The 18,529-nt window shown below is 34.2% G+C and overlaps 1 protein-coding gene across 1 annotated transcript in view; it reads left to right on the top strand.

Moving 5' to 3' along the window:
* LOC138699509 (probable glutamate receptor) overlaps nt 1-15,129 on the top strand; it is a 27,574-nt gene extending 12,445 nt beyond the window's left edge. Inside the window, exons 6-8 of the mRNA XM_069825450.1 lie at nt 2,433-2,653; nt 4,891-5,147; nt 13,071-15,129. Of these exons, the coding sequence (XP_069681551.1) occupies nt 2,433-2,653; nt 4,891-5,147; nt 13,071-13,359 (767 nt within the window). The 3' untranslated portion in view covers nt 13,360-15,129. The remainder of the gene's footprint in view (nt 1-2,432; nt 2,654-4,890; nt 5,148-13,070) is intronic.
* Nucleotides 15,130-18,529: the final 3,400 nt, after the last annotated feature.

The raw sequence follows: 18,529 nt of genomic DNA, 5'->3' as shown, positions 1-18,529 counted from the left end.
TGCTGACGCAGATGCGGACGCACACTCGAGTCGAACTCCGGCTGGCTTGCTTGCTCTGGCTTTCTCACTGACTGAATAACTGAAAACTCTGAAACTGAAACTGCTGTCGTTCCTTCGCGACCGTAATTTATAACTACAGCGACGTAGCCTCGAAAGTTCGACCCGTCTCTAGAGATGGCATTCCAGAGAAATCCAGAGCCCTCTCCTCTCTACCAGCACCAGTTGCGCGCGCAAACTCGTCGCGTGACGTAATACACCCTCTCTCTTCTCTCCACCGCGCGACGTCACTCAATGTTCCGTGGAGCCTGTGCGATCTGCTTTCATGCGGGACGCTGGTTGTGAGTTCGAATCTCACGTCGCTGTCACAATACATTGTTATTTACCTTCCTACCCCTAAGCTGCATTGCAATTATGTAAGAAATAACAACATGTGATGTTGTATGCAAAATAGATCATTATTTCAGTCCAGTCCAGTTCTCTGCGTTTGTCCGAAAGTAAATGTGAAACCAATGCAGCTTTTTATCATAGCATGAGTCAAGGTCCCAGATTATTAAACAAATTTTATTCTAATATAATTTTAACCACGAATCCTCACCAAATTAATAAAAAAGAATGAAAATATTGTATTGGATTTATAATTTGGGTTTAAACATATTAATCACTTTTTAATCTGTATTCACTCCAAATTTAATTTAATTTTTGTCTGTATTGGAATCTCCTCATTCAGGAGTGGGCTAGTTTATCTTTCAATGTATTAACTTGTATTCATTTCAAACTTACTAGCAATTAAATAAATAAATAAATGAGTGAGTGAGTGAGTAACTAAGTAAGTAAATAAATAAATAAATAAGAAAGTAAGTAAGTAAATAAGTAAATAAATAAATAAGTGAATAAATAAATAAGTAAATAAATAAATAAATAAGTAAATGCACAAATAAGTAAATAAATAAATAAGTAAATAAATAAGTAAGTAAATAAATAAATAAATAAGTAAATAAATTACTAAGTAAACAAATTAATAAGTAAGTAAATAAATAAATAAGTAAGTAAATAAATAAATAAGTAAATAAATAAATAAGCAAATAAATAAGTAAGTAAATAATGTGTTAAATTGGAAAAATCATATTAAAGAAATTACCCCCAAACTAAATTCAGCTTGTTTTGCTATTAGATCTATGCAAAATATAGTAAATATCAATACCTTAAAAACAATATACTTTGCATACTTCCACTCGGTAATGAGTTTTGGAATAATATTCTGGGGAAATTCCACAGATAGTAACAATATATTTCTATTACAAAAAAAGAGTAATTAGAATAATAGTAGGTGCCAAATCTAGGGAATCGTGTAGGACTATTTTCAAAAAACTACAAATAATGCCCATGGCTTGTCAGTATATCTTTTCATTAATAGTCTTTCTCGTATGTAATCGTGAAAACTTTGTAATTAATTCAACAGTTCATTGCATAAATACACGTCAAAAAAATGACTTTCATACTCCATCGGCAAGTCTATCGTGATATCAAAAAGGAGTGCGTTATATGGCAGTAAAAATTTTTAATAGCCTCCCTATCGATATAAAAAATGAAACTCAAAACATAAAATTATTTAGGGCCAAATTAAAGAAGTACCTAATTTCTCACGCCTTCTATTCTGTAGGTGAATTCATGACATTCAATAACACTTCATGAAATTGATACTAAAACTATGTGTTGTACTAGTAGACTATATTGTAAATCTTGTCTGTATATATTTCATCTAGACTGTGACTATAAATTGAGATTTTATAATAGTATTAAGTTTTTTGACTTGTTCCATATTCTAGCTGTAAGCAATGTATGAATACCATGGAATGTTAATAAATACAATACAATACAATACAATTAATAAGTAAATAAATAAATAAGTAAATAAATAAATAAGTAAATAAATAAATAACTAAATAAATAAATAAATAAGTAAATAATAAATAAATAACAAAATAAGTAAAAAATAAGTAAAAAAATAAGTATATAAATAAGTAAATAAATGAGTAAATAAGTAAGTAAGTAAATAAGTAAGTAAGTAAACAAGTAAGTAAAGAAACAACCCAAACCAAACCCAAATCCAAACCCAAACCCAAACCCAAACGTTTTTCCACTAAAAAGTAAAAGGCTTATAAAAGATTTATGAACAATCACAACTGTTCTTAAAAATAGGCGTAAGGACTTCACTAGTAGACTGTAGTGTAATATGCTCGTTATTTGTTAGAATTACAGTGAAATTGAGTGCATTATAGTGAGTGAGCAGAGCCTAATACTGTATACTAGGCCTATACGTGTGTACGTCAGCTGATTTGTCACTATTAAAGCACAAGGAAAGCAAACAAATCCATGCTGAATGTCCTCATTGTTCACACTGCGATATGTCGGTGAATGGGCTTGTCTTGCAGGACAGAGCTCGACGCCGCGAACACTGTCCTGTCGAGTGGTGTACTTGACATCGTACCTCACTGCAGTCGTGGTGATGGCGGGTTACTCCGCATTCCTTATTTCCTTCTTGGCAACAAGAGAAACAAGAAGGTTTCCCTTCACGAGCTTCAAGGAGTTCCTGGAGGACGGAACGTACAACTTGGAAATGGTGGCAAACTCGGCCTTCATATGGTACTTCAAAGTGAGTACCAATATTATACAGAGTGGTAGTGAAATAACCCTGCAGATTTACGGAGTGAATAGCTCATGTTGTATGTAACAAAAAAGTGTAATAGCATACTGGTGGAAAGTTCATAGAAAAGTTCTCAGAAAAAAGTTTTTTAACAAATGTTTAACACACTCTTACTCGGTAACTATTACGAGTAAGGTCGTGATTTTTGTCCATATTGATAAAAACTCTAAAATAAAGAATTATTTATCCCTCTGGCATATTTCAATAGTGTAAATTTAATTTAAAAACCACTAATTTCAAGCAACTGAACAATGCGAGCGAATTGCAACGTCGTAGCCGAGAGAGGAGTGGAATGTACAGTTTATCTAGGGGGACAGACCTGAGTTCCTTGGCTACATCTGTTATTACGAGATGAGAGAGGAGTTACCGGCGATGTTGCCAGACTGCTGAAAATTCCAACTTAATTTTCTAATTAACCGTGCATTTAATCATAACACGTAATATTTATTTATTTATTTATTTATTTATTTATTTATTTATTTATTTATTTATTTATTTATTTATTTATTTATTTATTTATTTATTTATTTATTTATTTATTTATTTATTTAATCAATCATTGTTCACGTCATGGCGGATTAGATGTATTCCAGTTCTTAATCCGCCATCACTCTGAATACAAATATAACACAAAGTAATACATATTGGACCTATAAGCGTCCTCTGTTTACAATAATACTAATAATAATAATAATAGTAATAATAATAATAATAATAATAATAATAATAATAATAATAATAATAATACACAACTAATAATAAGTATAGCTCTTGTATTTAAAACTCCTACCTTAGCTTTTTCATTTTCTGCTCAATCTCTCAAGAATTATTCTGTTACCTTCATTGACTACTCTTCGTAGTTTCTTATCGTGTGACTACTCAACATTTATAATTCCATCTCCGTTAGAGCTTTGACTTTCTCTTCCCATCTAATTTTAACTCTAAGAAGAAATTTTCCTAATTTATGCAAATTGCTGGCGTTTAGGTGACCATTCATTTTTTTATAAGCTACTATAGCGTTTATTTGTAGAAATTTTTTATCTACCCAACTGTGTCTCAAATCATTCGTTGCCTGACACTTTAGCGCAATATGCATTGAGTCTTCAGCTAGTCCACACAAAGGACATTTATCCTTCTGTACGTTCCCTCTTTTATTCTTGAGTCTCCAGATACCTAATCTCCACCATGCCATTCCCGTTCTCTCTTCCCTTGAATTTACTCTAACATATTCTTCCTGTTCCCAAAACTGCTTAATCTCCCTATAGTATTTTAGTGATCCTAGGTCTTTAATATTACTAAAAATATCTTGTCTCGAAATTTCGTTTACCCTCTCTTTTACTATACTTCCAATAGTTTTCGTGTTTATAGACCCTAGTTCTCTCCATAGCCAATTTAGACCTAATGCTTATTTCTCGTTCCAGCTCCTTCAGCCAATTAGTGGCTTTCATACAGAAGATACATGTTTTCATAACTGCCGAATTATTCCTACACAGAATATTACCTAAATATTTGATTTTTCTTTCTAGAATAATTCCCAGACTCGAATCGGTTCCCATCTCTAGTATCGCTGCCAGGTTAGAAGCATTCTCCGGTATTCCTAGAAATTTTTTACACATTTTGGCTCTTAATTTATCGATGTTTCTGCTGGATAACCTACTACCCCAGATCTCAATATTATATAATATCTTTGATTCTACTAGTGCATTATAGATGTTGACCAAATTCTTCACCCCAATATTCGGCCATTTATTTAGGCATCTGTCTACTGCTTGGAGTGCATTTTTACCTTTATTCAGTGCCAATTCATTTTGCAACTTCCAATTTCCCCTACTGTTTATTATCAGTCCTAGGTATTTGAATCTGGAAACACAGTCAATTGGAACTTTATTCACGTACCATTTCTCTTCCTTACTACGCACGTTGCCATTTTTGCAGATTAGGACTTTTGAAAAACACGTAATATAGGTTTTCTATTCATTTAAGTGTACCCTATCGTCCCTTTCAGTCTGCAGGATTATTCCACTTCCACTTTGTATAGTATCAAGGATGAGTCTTTGGCATGGTGTTGTAAACCTAGTGACACTGTTCCTGCCTTGAATCGGAGAAGATAACATTTTGTCAATATAAAGTACTCGAAAACTTAACGGCCTTAGAACCATCTATTCATTCTTATTGTATTGTTTCAGCATTCCATCGATCCAGTCATGAAGAACATCTACAAGAAAATGATAGAACCAAATCAAAAGAATTACCCCGTTACTGATGAGGAGGGATTCCAAAAGCTGTGTAAATTTCCAAAATACGCATATATGACGTACACTGATCTGGAAGAGTCGGGAAGACTTGGCTGTGAGGTCATGAAGATCCCTCACATGTACATCCCTGGATCCCTGGCCATCACGTCTGTCAAAAACAGTCCGTACAGAGGAATCTTCAATTACATGTAAGTTCGGACTTGAGTATAGAAACGTGCTGTAAATGTCACTTTAAGATTTGTAATTCTAATGATATAAAATGATATCCTCAATGCAAACAGAGTATGTGGAGTATGTACAGAGTGAAGTCTAGAGAAGAACAATACTAACTGCCGCTCTCGCTCGCTGTGTTCGCTGCATTTGCCTTTCGAGTCTCGGCTCGTCATTCTCGCTGCGCTTCGAGTCTCGCTCGTCATTCTCGAAATAGTATTTGGTCGACGTGGAAAAATTTCGTAACTTTGAATAACATACTTCATTGAAATAAATAACATTATAAATGTTTAAATGAGACAAAAAGACAAAACAGAACAGTATCTTAGTTATCAAAATGTTCTGATTCTATTATATGATATTACTTATGGTAATATAAATAGAAAAAAACAATTCTCAAATAAATTTGCATTTCTAAGAAACATAAAACATGACATTAATATCTTTTTACTTGAGATTGCACACTTGATCTTAAACATATGAAAAGAAAATTCCTAGCCTTTTAATAAGGTCCTAGTAATGAAATAAAGATTGGGGAACGGATTATTATACACCGAAAGGTAGAAATGTTTCAAATAGGCTATTTGATTGTTTATACATAATCTATATAACAGTTGCTAAAGTAGATATAAGCTCAGTCAGGTATAAACAACTGTGGCGATTCAAGGCTGCTTAACTTCGGGACTTCGGGAGATGATGAATATCGAGTCTCGAAACACTCACAAGCAGTCTTTATGCCAAGGACGCGACGTAATACAACATTGTCGTGCGGGTTTTCGGCTTTGCGGGGGCTGTTAGTCTCGTTTTCTCGATCGTTGTTCATCTCTAGTGAAGTCATATCGACACAGAAGGAATTTATTACTGTAACAGTACGTATTAAGGACATAACACAGGAATTTTCTCCGGTAGCTCCGGTTCCCCTGTGGCATTCCATTTAATCTCCATCATCATCATCTCATCTCATCTCATCTCATCTCATATCTCATCTCATATCTCATCTCATATCTCATCTCATCTCATCTCATCTCATCTCATCTCATCTCATCTCATCTCATCTCATCTCATCTCATCTCATCTCATCTCATATCTCATCACGTCTAATCTAATCTCATCTCATCTCAGCTCTCATCTCATCTCATATCTCATCTCATCTAATCTAATCTAATCTAATCTCATTTCATCTCATCTCATATCTCATCACGTCTCTCATCTCATCTAATCTCATCTCATCTCATCTCATATCTCATCACGTCTCATCTCATCTCTCATCTTATATCTCATCTCTCATCTTATCTCATATCTCATCTCATCTCTCATCTCAACTCTCCTCTCATCTCATATCTCATCTCATCTCATCTCTCATCTCTCATCTAATCTAATCTAATCTCATCTCTCATCTCATATCTCATCACGTCTCATCTCTTCTCTCATCTCATCTCTCATCTCATATCTCATCTCATCTAATCTCATCTCATCTAATCTCATCTCAGCTCTCATCTCATCTCATCTCATCTCATCTCATCTCATCTCATCTCATATCTCATCACGTCTCATCTCTTCTCTTCTCTCATCTCTCATCTCATATCTCATCTCATCTAATCTCATCTCTCATCTTATCTCATATCTCATCTCATCTCTCATCTCAACTCTCCTCTCATCTCATATCTCATCTCTCATCTCATCTCATCTCTCATCTCATCTCATCTCATCTCTCATCTTAACTCTCCTCTCATCTCATATCTCATCTCTCATCTCATCTCATCTCATCTCATCTCATCTCTCATCTCATCTCATCTCATCTCATCTCATCTCATCTCATCTCATCTCATCTCATCTCATCGCGAGTGTAGCGTCCTATGTCGCATCCTGGGCAACGAATCTGTTGGTAAATTGGTCTACACAGCTGGCTTCGTATAGGTGAATGATAAACAGTAAAATGCTCACCATTAGTAAAAAATAACTATTTTTCTCATTTGCAGCTGCCTGTTTTAGATTCCAGCATACGTCAAATTGTTACATGCCACTTTATTTACAGTTTGATTGGTAATTAATGTCTAAGATTTGCATAGGTTATTTGGTGCGAATAGCAAACGTTTTTTCGTGTCTGTGCGAGTATCCCAAACTAAATACGGGGCTGGTTACCACGTACAGTTCTCGTTTTATAAAACATTTTTGTAGTAACACTTGGAAAAAGCACAATATGGGCTATTCCATATGAAATCGACCAGTGAAAAACCTCACATTTTTTTATACTCTAATTCTTTTCGTATTTACAGAAGGTGCTGAGGAGAGTGCATTTGCAAAAATATACTATAGAAAGTCAAGCAGTTTTCGTATTATTGAGCGACAAATTTAGCGTATTTTATAAAAACAAGCCTCTTTCAGCGCTCAGAACTCTAGAACCATTTACTGTAGAACATTGAACGAGAGCTCATTTTGAAGCTGACATTTGGTAGGTTATGTTAAGAAGTAATCCTTATTTTTATTATACACAAAGAGACAGATAATCTGATTTTACTCGTTTTTAGGATTTTTGATCATTTGTAAAAATGTAAAGAAATATTGAGAAAAAACCTTGCATTATTAAGAGGAATTCGGCATTGCTTGCTTAGTGGTACGGCAATAAGTTTCGAGGGTATTAAATAAATTATTTTCACACGTCTAGACTTGAACGGCGCAGTACCGCACGCACTGGCCGAGAGATGATGATAAGCAAGCGTTGGGCGTCATTTTACTCCTGTGTTTATGAAAGCTAGCCCAGCTATGCGCTACTAGACGAAACATCACGTGTCTGTCTCCTGGCCTTGCTTGTCTCGGGTAGCTCCCTTCTCACAGTCAGCTCGTTAGTTCACGCGCGTACTATTTATTTTCTTTATTTGATATTTTCAATATTTTCTTATCAACGGTGCACCAGTAAAAAATGTGTGTTTATTTTTACTTTCAATGAGGAATCTAACCATATATTTTAAAAATATTTTTTCGTGGGCAAAGGCGTCTTAATGAGGAAAAATCTAAATTTTTCCATTTCCATAAAAAGTAAGAAAAACTGTTTACATGTCAATATAAACTTTAATTTCTCAGCATCAAAATAAACCATGATTTTGATCATTGGGTGAAAGGGTTTCGGAGCTACAACAGTTTAAAGTTGCTTACTTACTTACTGGCTTTTAAGGAACCCGGAGGTTCATTGCCGCCCGCCATTGGTCCCTACCCTGAGCAAGATTAATCCAGTCCCTACCATCATATCCCACCTCCCTCAAATCCATTTTAATATTATCTTCCTATCTAAGTCTCGGCCTCCCCAAAGGTCTTTTCCCCTCTGGCCTCCCAACTAACACTCTATATGCATTTCTGGATTCGCCCATGCGTGATACATGCCCTGCCCATCTCAACCGTCTGGATTTAATGTTCCTAATTATGTCAGGTGAAGGATACAATGCGTGCAGTTCTGCGTTGTGTAACTTTCTCCATTCTCCTGTAACTTCATCCCTCTTAGCCCCACATATTTTCCTAAGCACCTTATTCTCAAAAACCCTGAATCTCTGTTCCTCTCTCAAAGTGAGAGTCCACGTTTCACAGCCATACAGAACAAATGGTAATATAACTGTTTCATAAATTCTAACTTTCAGATTTTTTGACAGCAGACTAGATGACAAAAGCTTCTCAATCGAATAATAACAGGCATTTCCCGTATTTATTCTGCGTTTAATTTCCTCCCTAGTGTCATTTACATTTGTTACTGTTGCTCCAAGATATTTGAATTTTTCCACCTCTTCGAAGGATAAATCTCCAACTTTTATAGTTCCATTTCGTACAATATTCTCGTCACGAGACATAATCATATACTTAGTCTTTTCGGGATTTACTTCCAACCCTATCTCTTTACTTGCTTCAAGTAAAATTTCCGTGTTTTCCCTAATCGTTTGTGGATTTTTCTCCTAACATATTCACCTCATCCTTACCCCTCCTGTTCTATAAAGACTAGTTACGTTCCATGTACCAAATCTCAAAACCTTATTCCTTTGCTGTGGTCGTGCCAGAGAATCAGTCCCATTCCGAGGCTTATTGTTAGGTTTCGTAACAAGCTGTTTTTTTACGGTGATGGGTTGTTAGCCCTTCGCCCAACCCCCAAGCTGGAGGACTACCCCTTATCGGCTGTCCTCGACTGCTTATTCAATATATTTGCTAATTTTATGAAAATACGATAAATTTAAATATTTTTAATTTAAACACTATGAAGTTCTGATGCCTCAAACTTTGCACAAAGCATTGTATCATAGTTCTCTACGTAGAAAAAAAATTTCATTGTATTTAGAAATTGCAAGGTCAATTTTCTCTATATTTCGGTCGATTTGAGATGGAATAGCTCACTAGTAATACTCATATGTAGGTAATACTGGATCATCCAGTTTTCGTCTGACTAGAGCTGCGGCAGGGATTGTGTTATCGCTTCGCATCGGCCCAGCCGGGCAATAGCTACACGAGCCCGTGGTTGAGCGGTTATCTGTTATGCTAGAGTAGCTGCCTAATAAATTCTATTGCATTTTAAAAATTACGTACTCACTCATGTCACGCAAGGAGATGCTGGAACTGCCTGCCTCCATTTTCTACACATTTCTGACATCTGCCTAGGAAATTACTCATCACTAGACAGCGGAAAAAAAGTCAAATAAAAGTCATGTTTACTGTTTACAAGTATTGTACGCATAGACTATGTCATGAGGTGTGCATGCATCCCAAGTAGGTAGCTACAACACGGTACCGTCCGCAGAGAGCACCACGCGAACACCGAAAACAACTGCCACTCTGAGATCTCAGTCAGTCCTCGTCCGTACGTGAACAGAGAACATTGAGATACGTAACATATTATTAATCTGTGTTCGGTGAAGTGATCATAATGCCGAAGACAGATGTTAAAAACATAGGGTGTATTCTTTAATACAAGAATATGTGTCCATATTTTTAGTAGTGATACTGGTGAAACAATTAAATGTCGGTTATGTATGTGTGCATTAAAAAGGATAACAAAACAATCGATAGAACATAAACGTAATACACAGGAAAAATGTCGCTCTATGTTAGAAGAAAATAAGGGTTCAAGTTCAAATTCCGCCTCAAATCTATACTAATAATAAATTTGTAGCCGAAATTTTTCTGGTAATTTTCGATTTTCCAAAAATAATTGGTTCTAACATATATAATTAACCACCCTGAAACCGAAAATCGCTTTTTGGAAATTTTTGTTTGTATGTCTGTCTGTCTGTCTGTCTGTATTTTACCTTTTCATGCGATAATGGCTGAACGAATTTCGATGAAAATTGGAATATAAATTATGTTGGTTGTAACTTAGATTTTAGGCTACATGGCATTCAAAATACATTATTTAAAAGGGGGATTATAAGGGGGCCTGAATTAAATAAATCAAAATATCTCGCTTATTATTGGTTTTTGTGAAAAATGTTACATAACAAAAGTTCCTTTAAAACTAATTTTCGATAAGTTTTATTCCTTGAAAAATTTTGATAGGGCTGATATTTAATGATATTTAAGGCCGTACAATGAAATACAAAACAAATGACTTCGTCTATAAGGGGCCTTGGACAGCAACAATCGAAAGCTATGAAAGATTAGACTACAGAGAATGTTTCTGTGTTTGTATGAAGTAATATCGGAAGCTAAATTAACCGATTTGTATAATTAATTATTATTTCACCATTGGAAAGTGTAGTTTCTCTAGATGGACATAATGCTATAATGTTATTACAGTAACTTCTGATATTATATTATATTATAATATAATATAATATAGCCTATGTAATATTATATAATATAATTTAAGTTATTTGAAGGGTTCAGAACCATAGTGGGCCAAACGCCATTTACTGAATACGTAGAAAACAAGGGTTAAAATTAAGTTATTACCATAATTCAATGGAAACCTATAACAAGTAAAATAAAGTATACACATTAAATCTAAATGATGTCAATGTTCATTAAACTTTGGTTGCATGTAATAAAAATTAGAAGCATGTTAAAGGAATTGTCATTGCACCAATGAGTGGTCTCTGGACCAAAATGATCGCATTTTAATTATTTGGATGTAATTTAAATTAAGTAACATATTAAACGATTTATCCTTCTATCAAACACGAATGTTCCCTGGATCAAATGTCCTATTTTAATTATGCAATTACTTTATATTTATTTCTAACGGGTGCAGCGGAGCGCACGGGTACGGCTAGTATGAAATATAACTTTAGCCAGGATTTGTGTCGAATGACGATAAGTTGCAATATTCCATTCAAAACGTTAGACAATCCTCACTTTAAAGGTTTATAGAAAGTACACAAAATATCAGGCACCTTCTGAATCATCGATTCGAAAACAGTTCTTACCTGGACGCGCCTCTAGTATGCCTACTGTGCTAACGTAAACAACAACCCTCTGACGAGACAAACTACTCGCGTTGTAGTTACCTTCACATCCGAATGGCTTTTTCCCGCTGTCTACTCATCACCTTTCTTAGTTCTCTTTGACAATTTGAATTGATCTCTTGGCGGTAGTTATCCTTCAGTTCGTCTAAAGCAGGCCTGCACGAGGTTTGCGCTCTCCGAGCCGGCTCACAGCTCACGAGCGGAATGCAGATAATAGCTGCGCTCTGTATAAGGGTGGACTGGAAGAAGGGGTGATCTCGTACAAAATATACGCAAAAGAAAGTACTATTACGAGTGCTTATGAAATGAATTCCCGTTCAGTGTTTGCAAAACTATCTTGGACTATTATTAATTAATAAAGAAATATTTATTTTACAGATGTAATAGAAATTCTATAGCTACTTAAATGTACATATAATTTTGTTATATTTTTATTTATCAGTACATCAAAACGGGGTTTTATGCTGTTGGCAGCTGAAAGGAACAGCAGCCTACTGATCATAATGAAACATCAGTTACAGATGTTCGATGTCTGCCTTTATTAATGTTGATTATAGAAAACAGTTGCTCACAAATATAAATGTTGAGCCAAACATAGCAATCATTTTCACATCCAGCCTGTGTAGTCGTGGATATTATTGCTAATGTTTAGTCTTGTAAAACTCAACCAGGCTAGTAGTATTATTCACATAGCTCTTAGGTCACATTGAAGATCAATAAGTTCGAGCTGTAAATCGTTAAATGTTACGTTCCGTCTTTTAGATTCCTCCATACTGTACTGTAGCAGTAGGTAAGCAACGTGAAACAGTTACTGAGAATAAGTCTACACACTGCACTCCACCAAATAGCTGAGTGGTCGTTTCCCTCTCCTCTACCTATAGCAAGTCTATGTCATTCTAACGTATCTTTCTAAACTATAAAACGTCTTTGATCTTCCTCTCCGTTTCGGCGAGCGGTAAACACCGTTCCCCCGCTCCGAAGGAACGCGCGCGCTCGTTGAGCGCTGTTTGTGCAGGCCTGGTCTAAAGTGTGTGGATTCGTCTTGTACACTTTGTATTTTAATGATTGCCAGAGATCACGACTTGGAACTCGATCACTTGGGAATTTCTCTTGAAATAATCTCCTGACAATAGAAACGGATTCTGTACGGACACGAATCGTAAATAAACACCCAATGTTGAGCACAATAATTGGGCCTATTATTTTCCATTTATTCTTAGCACACTATACATGTATAGTTTCTTGCACTGTTCAAAAACACTGTTGCGTGAGAATCAGGTCAAAACCAGTTAGCCCAGTCCGCCCACTTCCCCGTCCGACCGTAGGCGTTCCCTTATCGGCTGCGGGAATTCCCGCCACAGTTCTGGTCAGAAGATTATAGGATGATCCTGTATAATCAGTCTTCGAAATAAATTAGAGCAAACGCAAAGGAGCACATTATCAGTTTACGAACGTGCGTGTTCACAGAATTATGAAGATGAAGACGAACGGCCTTTTGAAGAGACTGCACTCCAAGTTCTTACCCTCGCTCTTCTCCACCTGGACGACTCCCAACCCCGTGGTGCAGTTCGTGCAGGTGGCGCCAGTTTTAATATTTCTGAGCGTCGCGGTGCTGGTAGCCTTGGCAGTGCTTTTTCTGGAGTACAGGGCGCAGTACATCTGGCGTGGTCTGCGTAGAGCTCACCACTACGTCTTACATAGAGTTTCATTGTGGCATCCAAAATCCAAGAAACCTCGCACTCACGACGATGTCTGAATACGTACTTGAGTGGAAACAATTCTGATGTTAATCCTTCGCAACATGTTTGTGAGAAGAAAGACGAATTCTTAAGACTTCAGACTTTCACAGTGGTAGATTATGAAGTGTAATTTAGGATTAGGGTACCTTGAGAAGAAATTCTATAGGAGGACATGGAATCTAAAATAAGAGGACTTTTTAAAAATTTATATGAACGAAATTAAAGACACAAAAGGTTGGATAAAAAGTAATGGCAACACTTCGATAATTCTGACATGACTTTATTCACAGGGGTACAACATTTACGTACCTTAAATATAGTCGCCCCCCCCCTTATTTATCACCTTTTGCCAAATGTTTGGAAGACGTCGTACACCATCAGCGCGTCCATCTTTGTTGGTGTTCCGCATTGACTGCTCTATAGCACGGATAAGTTCATCTCTGGTATTGCACCGGGTCCCTCACATTTATTCTTTCACTTTGGCGAAGAGATCGTAATCGCATGGACTCATATGAGGTGAGTACGGTGGATGTTCCAGAATTTCCCATTGCCAGCGGCGCAAGAGGTCCTTGACAGCAGCAGCGGTGTGACTCCTTGCATTGTTATGAAGAATGATGGGGTACTGTACCACCAAGTGTCGTCGCTTTCTCCTGAGCGCTGGACGAAGGTGGTGGTGCTTCACGCAGTCCCTGAAAACATTCTTGTGCACTACGATCTCGTGCCACATCAATTTTGATGCAGGAACGTTGCTCTAGTTTTGTAAATATGGTCTTAGGGCACTCCCACTATCCCTGTGAAAGTCATCGTTTTACACACTGCAGTAGATTGACAGAGTACTGTCACCGCTGGCTGCACAAACTCATCTAACAGTCCTTGTTCATGTCCGCACAGCTGGCAGCTCTCGAACGCACCATCGTCTTGTGACAGCAGTGTTGCCATAACTTTTTATCCAACCCTTGTAAAAACAATGGCTCACCTAGTTTTCTCACTAGTTGCTGGATCTGTATTACATCTGTACCCTACTTATCGGTGGAGTCCATTTTGTGCACAAGAGCCTGAAGGGACCAACTTATATCTTGTAACAAATAACTATGGAGCTCTTCACAGGACATGTCCTTGAAATTATATTTCACCATGATGATACCTCTGACTGTCTCCGTTAGCATGCGATTTCGTTCTTTTGTCCATTGAGCAGATATTAGGGAAAATGCTCTCTCAGCACTTCCATTGTGACTTGGGATAAATAAATAAAATTGACATATTTTTAAGAGAAAGTTTCAGTGCTCGCAGAACTATTGGAATTGAAGAATTTGCACAATTCATACCTTGAAAGTTTATAAGTAGTTTTTTTTTAAGGAATATGTTCGGTGCCAATATTCAGGAACTCGCTTATACATTAAGGGGACACTGTTCGATGACAAGAAGTACTAAGTAATTAAATTAATATATTTTGAATCTACTTCTTCGTACATAAATAGTAAACTCTTCCATTTTCAGTTCATTCTCCTCTGTTACATGAACTTGTACAGTGACGTCATAACTTCCTTGATATTATCCAGTTGTAGTGCAGATAGTAACGATAGTTTCTTATTAGATAACGCTTATCCCACATTCACTTGCACAAGAGTATAATAATCAATTTCATGTACAAATGTTTATGTAACGAGAATATCTTTGGTTATGTAAAATTAAATAATATTTGTTTTAATAATTTATGTTGTTTTTGACAGTCTGATTCATATTTTAATTCACAAATTTTACACAGAACAACAAAAAATATACATAGATTATCCATACATAGATTATATATATATATATATATATATAGTATGAAATGTTCCGTAATAACAAATTTCCTGTACAATGTAATACGTAAAATAAATTATTCCGTTATAATAGTATTTTTTATAATTTTTACTACACATCCAAATGATGTTATTCAACTTCAGAATGAACCTATGTTAGAATAATGTCTCATCAGTTCGATTTTTTTTCTTCTGGGGTCGTCACATTGCAACTTAGAATGTCATTTGTTGTTCCGCATCTTCGACTCCCGAACCGCTGCTTCGAAGTACGCACAATAGTTCTTATTTACTATTATAGCAAAAAATAGAAATCCTCTAAACAATTCTGAACTCTAAAGAGTAAAATATATTTACTTTTTATAACCAGAATTATAAATAATGTTTCTTGTTAGTCAGAATTGTAAACAATATGCCATATTTGTGCAACAGTGCCAACTGAAATGTAAATTGTGTTGTAAAATTAGCATTATTAAACAATTTTCCGTAGAATAATTCATAGCAACTCATTTTTCATAGACTATGATTTCAAACTAGCCATCATCAAAAATGTTTATTAATTGCTTTATAATGATGTAGTAATGATCAGTTAAGACTTTCCCGGTAAAGGTAAGAAAACCGCTTTCATACGCCGTCACTCTATACCACAGAAAAGGGTTTTCACTTTTGGTCTCAGGCTGCAAGAGGTTACAACAAAATATCTCATGAAGTTCCAGGAGATGTCTGTAAGGAGATTTATTACGACATTAGTTCTTTCCCAGTTATAAGTTATGGCTACCACCCTGGAAAATAAAATAAACGTAAAAATTAAAAACCTACCTTTCCGACCTTTTTTCAATTTACCGAAAACCACACAAAGTGTAGTTAGTTACTTTCACGATTCACCAATTCAATAGTAAGACAATTTTCGTCCGATTCAGATATAGTAATACCGTATTTTAAAGTTTGTTTCTAGTTCGTCTACAAAAGTTTATTGCTGCTATTATCTCGAATCGGATTGATAAATTATGTAATTTAAAATTTATAACTCTTGTTAAAATATGGTCCAATCATGTCAACATTCCTTGACACAAATAAATAACGAGGATCGCCATTGAATTTTGTAACGATTTGGGAATTCAAACCAAACACTTCAGTTTGATTTAAGCTGCATCTCTACACAGTTACGAAGACAGTGACAACTTTGGTATCAGGTACTGTAAATTGAAATACAGAAACATATAAGCCTATATCTCTCTGTTCGTCATCTTTTCTGCCTGTCTGTGTGTCCATGAATTCGTGCGTCTATATGCTTGTCTTAGCCATTCCATCTTTCTGTCTATCCGCTTTTGTGCGTGTCCGTCCACTGTCTGACTGCTTGTCTGTCTACCCATTCTTTCGCCCGTGTATCTATATTCTACAGGAATATACAATTTTTATTGTCCCCCCACAAAGAACATACATACATAGTTGATCATTTTAGTTCTCTGTCATGTTTATATTCTCTGAATTTCGTTTTTTATTCTACACACAGTTGACTAAGAAATACAGTAGGTGGCCGATTTCGATGAATTTTGCTAAAAAGTGCCCATACTTCTATCACAAAATCCTATCATCAAAATCTCAGTTCTCTCATTTTCTGTTAACAATATCTTCTTTACTTATTTGTTAACTTATTTATTAAATTACGGTATTTATTTGTTTGTTTATTTATTTATTTTGTTATTTATGTACTTATACATTTACTTACGTATTTATATACATATAAATTACTTATTTATTTATTTAATTTATTTATTTAATTAATTAATTTATTTAATTTGTTCATTTCATTTATTTATTTCATTAACTTATTTAATTAATTTGTTAATTAGTTTATTTATTTAATTATTTATTTATTTTATTCATTTATTTATTTATTTAATTTATTTTATTTACTAATTCATATAATTTATTAATTAAATTAAATTAAATTAATTTAGCCTATTTATTTAATTTATTCATATCTTCTATTTATTCATTTATTTTATTTATTTATTCATTCATTCATTCATTCATTCATTCATTCATTTCTTCATTAATTCATTTATTTATTCATTTAATTAATTAATTACATTATTTTATTTGTTTATTTATTTATTTAATTTATGTATTTATTTATTTAATTTATGTATGTATTTATTCAATTTATGTATTTATTTATTTAATTTATTTAGTTAATTTATTTACTTATTTATTTTATTTACTTATTTAATTAATTTATTATTATTTATTTCTATTTATCTATTTTATTTATTTTATTTATTTTATTTATTTATTTTATTTAATTTATTTAATTAATTAATTTAATTAATTTATTTATCTAATTTATTTAATTTATTTAAATTATTTAATTTAATTAATTTATTTAATTTAATTAATTAATTTATTCATTCATTTATTTATTTATTTATTTATTTATTTATTTATTTATTTATTTATTCATTCATTCGTTCATTTTATTCTGGAGGAGTTACGGCCAATAGGCCTTCTCTTTCACATCACCAAAAATCGAAATAAAGTGAAACATAAACAAAAATCTGAAACAAAATTAACAATAAATTTACATTTAAGTGATACAATCTACAAAATAAATAATGACGGTTTAATCAAAACTGTTATACTTATATACTAGCAAAGACAACAGAGGAGTTAATAACATACAATACAATTTAATTATAATGAAAATTTATTACATTGATATACAAAGCATCATATCCAGCAACTTACTGAAACTTGAGTTTATGCAATAAAACACCCCTTTCCAACTCAGTTTTAAATTGTGATATTGTCCGGCAATCCCTGGCTTCACTAGGTAACGAATTCATCAGTAGAACAGTTTCCATAACACAGAGACTAACAAAATATGTCTGCAATATCATTGTCACCATAGCGACTACACTGTAAACATAGTGCTTCTGCAAAAAAACAAATAAAGTATTAAATAAAGAATACTGGAGTTAAGTAGAACAAAAAATAACAAAGAAATGTAGAATGTATTCTGGGGTATAATTAAATCTATCAAAGACAGTATGTAGCGTTTCATGATAGTCAAATCTTATTACTTATTAAATTAATATTAAACATAGTATTAAGTACCACAGATGACATTAGTATCCGTAATTATGCATCATGTATGGGGGAAATGAAAATAGAGATTAATCTTGGTCGCATCGGAAGGGTGAAGACAGCACTGCGATCAGACATTGATAAAGATCAGATCGACGCCAGTTTGAAATGTAAAAAGACCTTGTTGATTCGGACGAAAATGGATGTTAGAAAATTGACTTTTTAGAGTACTTGAAGTCAATATTTATCTGGATACAAATTTTAATAAAGCTAAAAGATATGAAAGTGACATTCTAAA

The sequence above is a fragment of the Periplaneta americana genome, chromosome 5 (genome assembly GCF_040183065.1).
Source record: "Periplaneta americana isolate PAMFEO1 chromosome 5, P.americana_PAMFEO1_priV1, whole genome shotgun sequence".
NCBI lineage: Eukaryota > Metazoa > Arthropoda > Insecta > Blattodea > Blattidae > Periplaneta > Periplaneta americana.
Note: the sequence above shows the minus strand (reverse complement) of the source record. Positions and strands in the feature narration are given on the sequence as shown.